The sequence below is a fragment of the Limulus polyphemus genome, unplaced genomic scaffold (genome assembly GCF_000517525.1).
Source record: "Limulus polyphemus unplaced genomic scaffold, Limulus_polyphemus-2.1.2 Scaffold2488, whole genome shotgun sequence".
Taxonomy (NCBI): Eukaryota; Metazoa; Arthropoda; class Merostomata; order Xiphosura; family Limulidae; genus Limulus; species Limulus polyphemus.
This window is the reverse complement of record NW_013668098.1, coordinates 44,128-48,953: the sequence shown is the minus strand read 5'-3', so window position 1 is coordinate 48,953 and position 4,826 is coordinate 44,128. Positions and strand designations below refer to the sequence as shown.

The following is a 4,826-nucleotide window of genomic DNA, read 5'->3' as shown; positions in this document are numbered from 1 at the left end:
TGCCTCCCACGACTACTTTAGTATTTATTTAGTATTATTTTGTTGTGTGTGTGTGTGTGGTTACGAGGTCGGTCAAATTGACCAACATTGTATAGAGTTGGGGTAGAGAAAATAACAGATAAAATTATAAAGTTTTACTGAAAACAAGTATTTGGAATGTACTTAGGAGGTTTTAGAGATTGTGCATATGAAATTTGAGATTTTTGAGATAAAGAAAAGTATTTTTAATCTTAACACGAAAATCATTTTGTGCATGGACTAGTAACAAAAAATATTTGATATCTTCACGGACAAAAAATCTTTTTTTAGTTTATTAAAAAATACTTCAATAAAAATATAATTTTTTGTGTGTGAAAGACTTGTAATGTTTACTGAAAGTGCCAAGACTTTAAATGAGTACAAAGAAGTCACGTGGTTGGTCAAATAGACCAAGCCCGTGTTGAGAGAGTTAAAACATTCCCATGATCTATGACTGCCTTGGGAACGTACAGGAATTCCACTATATAATATTTGTTGTATTCAAACAAATTTGTAATTTTTGACCACCATGAAAAGAAATTATTCTCCTTCAAACTTCACAAAGTTTAAGTTTCAGATAAGTAATTAAATATGTCTTTTTGTTTTTCATTGTGTATCTAAAAATAAATCTAGCAATAAAACTGTTGTTTGTCCATAAAAAATGTGGCAGCTGAATAATCAACTTTAAGACATGGTGGTCTGTCATCCCATCATCTGGATACTTGAATCTGTATTCTTCATTCTTTACTGAACCTATATATGTTTCCTATGACAAGTGTGTGTAATAACATTCTATACTTTAAGTGTAATGTCAGCAAGGCTTTTCACTTGATTGTTTTTCTTTATTTAACAGTTTTCTAAAGTATCATTGTAAATATACCACTAGGACTTTTCAAACAGTTACAAACAGTTGTGCTTAAAGTAGTTAGTTGTAGTAACACATTACCACTAAATGTCATGATCAGTAAGGTAAGACATTCTAAAGAATGCCTGGCCAAGTGGTTAAAGGCCATGTCTGAGGGTCACAAGTTCAAACTCCTGCTTGTTCTTTCAACTTGGGGCATTATAATGTTATGTTCAATCCCACTAGTCATTGGTAAAAGAGTAGCCCAAGAATTAGTGGTGGGTGGTTGTTGATTAGCTGCATTCCCTCTAGTCTATCTCTGCTAAATTAGGAACAGCTAGCACAGATGACCCTCGTGCAACTTTACACGATATTCAAAACAAACAAACCAATCATTCTACAGCTTAAGAATATGTATTATTTATCTCAGAAGCAAGACTTTTATTAATTCAGAAATTTAGTGATAATAACATAAGCAACAGTTGTGAATAGATGTTTTCAACAAACCGGTAAAAAACTTTCCATTTTTTACAGAATTTAGAAACATAGTCAATTTAAATTAAACATTTGAGAAATGGAACTACTTCAAACAAGTACAAGTTATGGTTTATCGTGTAGGATTAAACTTAGTAATCAGACAGAAATGGCTGATTGAAATGTTAGACATTTGTGTAGTTTAATTAGATTAGATCTTGCTAGAGATGAGCTCCGAATGTCGTGAGTATTAATCGTAGTGTTGGTCAAGTTGACAAACAAAAATCCTACTATGATCAGTTGAGTGTTGCAGCTTCAAGCTATGTTAGCTGTCACCACCACAGACGTCAGAAGCAAAATGTGGGGTTTGAGGAGAGGCAAAATTAGAATTGAATCAGAAATGTGCCTGCCAATAGTAGAGCAGAAACTAAGAGGGATTGAGGGGTATGCTATACTCCCTTGAAAACCTTCTACAGCTAGAGTACGAATTCTGGCCTATTTTGATACAGAAGAGGCCAAGCCTATTATATTTTTTGGTTAGCCCAATTTCTTTATCTTTTTTTTTGACTATTTATCTCCATCTACCCAACTTATTTTAGAATCTTTGTCTGTTTATAAGTTGTTGTTTTGAACCAAAAACTCAGCTCAACTGTGGAAATGTGTACACTGATCAAAATTTATGAGGGGATAAAGTGGGTGCTGGTCCCTCTTTATATGTAAAATGGAGGCCATCTTTTCACCAATTCCAACATCTACACACATACTTGTATGAATGGTACAGTTAGGCTTTTAGCTGTGAGAGTCATCTTGGTGTTTAAGCTGTCATATGAATAATTCAGATTGTTTTATTTGTTTATATTGACTTTATAGATGATAGAAAAGGAAGTAAAGAGAAAAATTAAAGATGTTCCTGTTGCCTTTGACCGACCTTCTGGACTTTTCCAAAGAAAAGAAGACAAAATGGAAGATATTTGGATATTAGAATAAATATATTGTAATTATATGAAATAAAGGCTATTTTAATTACTTCTTCATTATTACCCATTGCTTGTAATGAACTGAATCATTATGACCCATTAAACAATGGGTCATAATAATTCAGTTCATTATAAGGAATGAGTCATAATGATTCAGTTCATTATAAGGAATGAGTCATAATAATTCAGTTCATTATAAACATAATGAACTGAATCATTGACTCATTCCTTATAATGAACTGAATCATTATGACCCATTGTTTATAATGAACTGAATTATTATGACCCATTGCTTATAATGAACAATCATTATGACCCATTACTTATAATGAACTAAATCATTATGACCCATTGCTTATAATGAACAATCATTGTGTGTGTTGTTAAGTGCAAAGCTCCACAATAAAATACCCGTTGTGCCCATCGTGGGTATCGAAATTCGATTTTTAGCCATATAAGCCCTTAGACTTACGGCTGAGCCACTAGGAGGGAAACATGTAATCATTATATGTTTAGTATATTTTTCATAAGCTATTAGTGAATTATGCTCTTGTACTTTGAGTGATAAGCAATGGGTCATGGTTAAAAACTTCTACATAGATGTTTTAGAACGGCATCTATACGTTCTTCGGCTAAACGACCAGGTCAAAGACTCCTAAGAGTTCAAGTATAGCCATCACTAATTTTGAATTATTGACCAGAGGGAAAGGTAGTTCGCTGCCAAAAGAACTTTAAACGGGATGATGAGGTTGACTTTCATGTTTGTAAAGCGTTCACAGATGAAAGTGTAGAGCGTGTTCAGCAGCATTGTCTCGAACCGCGAATCTTTCGATTTGTAGCCAAACAGATTAACCAGTAGGCTGAAATCAATGAAACAAAAATCCGCGAGTGGGAAAATTTCTATCAAACATTCTTTCTCTAATAAAACAGATTCCTCACCTATTTTCCAGTCATAGTTGGCAGAACAAATGTAGTTTTTGTGTTGGGGGGGGCATATTTTTTAATAAGTTGACCATTAAACGTAAAGTTGAAACATCTATTTTCCAATTTATTACACATAAGTTTTATTCCCCGTTCAAAAGGGCACTTCGCTCTTCCGGATAAAAATTAGGGGGCACGTGTCCCCCCAGTTTCACCTTCTACGTATTCAGTTACATGTTTTGCCCACTGTCTGGCCGTTATTGATCAAGTTTTCCTTCACATTAACTATACTATCAATATGACTCAAAAATTGTTATTCGTATTTGACATACGTCCCCCAGTAAGTTTATGGAGTTACAATGCTAAAATCCGGGGTTCGATTGGACAGCAGATAGCCCAATGTGGTTTTGTTTTAAAACAAACAATTATTCACTTTCTTTTTTAGTGGAATTGTCTTCAGGATTGTTTTATACAATATATATATGTTAAAGGGACGGGCGCAATATTGCGGAAAATACTTGAGGCATTATGGGAAATTCCTTGAAAGTTTTCCTTCTTATTTCATAGGTTCTAGGAAGGTATGCGGTAAAAAGTTCGTTTATTTTCAGTCCTTTGTAGTAGACTTATCTCCATGGAGGCCCGGCATGGCCATGTGGTTAGGACGCTCGACTCGCAATCTGCGGGTCGCGAGTTCGCTTCTTCATCCCGCCAAACATGCTCGCCCTTTCAGCCGTGGGGGCGTTATAATGTGACGGTCAATCCCACTATTCGTTGGTAAAAGAGTTGCCTGTGGGTGGTGATGACTAGCTGCCTTCCCTGTAGTCTTACACTGCTAAATTAGGGACGGCTAGCGCAGATAGCCCTCGTGTAGTATTGCGCGAAATTCATAACAAACAAACATTCTCCATGGATTTAAATAAAACGTGTTTTTTTTCTTTCCTTCGTGCATCATCTCTTTCACTCGGCGAAAGGCTTTATCCGGGAATCTAAGCCTTGTAGTTAAGGGTACTTAACAGGAGGATCGGTAGACTACTTCATAATAATGATTGTCAAGATATCTTTCAAGTATACCTCTTCTAATATATCACTGTTAGGAGATCCTTCCGGTAGATCACATCATCATTACCAATATATCTTCCTCATTCATCACCATTAATAACAAAACATTCTGGTTTTCAAGAGATTCTTTAGCTTGATGTCTGTGAATCTTATAACGTGTGTACATTATCATACTGACTCTGATGTTTAACGCATGTTGTCTGTTTTACTACATGAACGTCAGGGGTTAATTTAGTTGTTATTAATCAAATCCATAGTATGTTAAAAATACCATTTTCACTTGTGCTATGATATATTCCACAGATTCATTTGGAATTTAAAACAACGGGCCGATTTTAATTTTGCTAATAATCTCTTACTTCCCAGTCCACCTCTCGATAGAGGTCTCGGCGGCATTGCATATTACTATAATAAATAGTCCCCATCATGGACGGGGCACTTGGACACCCCAGGGAGAATGAGAAACATAATTCCCTCTTTATTCATTTAGCATATGTATATGGGTTTTTGTATTCAATTTAGAATTTCACATT

At 35.0% G+C, this 4,826-nt stretch overlaps 1 protein-coding gene across 1 annotated transcript in view; it reads left to right on the top strand.

The window, feature by feature from the left end:
* Nucleotides 1–2,362, top strand: part of LOC106467098 (nucleolar complex protein 4 homolog) — a 36,442-nt gene extending 34,080 nt beyond the window's left edge. Inside the window, exon 14 of the mRNA XM_013927418.2 lies at nucleotides 2,207–2,362. Within this exon, the coding sequence (XP_013782872.1) occupies nucleotides 2,207–2,323 (117 nt within the window). The 3' untranslated portion in view covers nucleotides 2,324–2,362. The remainder of the gene's footprint in view (nucleotides 1–2,206) is intronic.
* The last annotated feature ends 2,464 nt before the right edge of the window (nucleotides 2,363–4,826 follow it).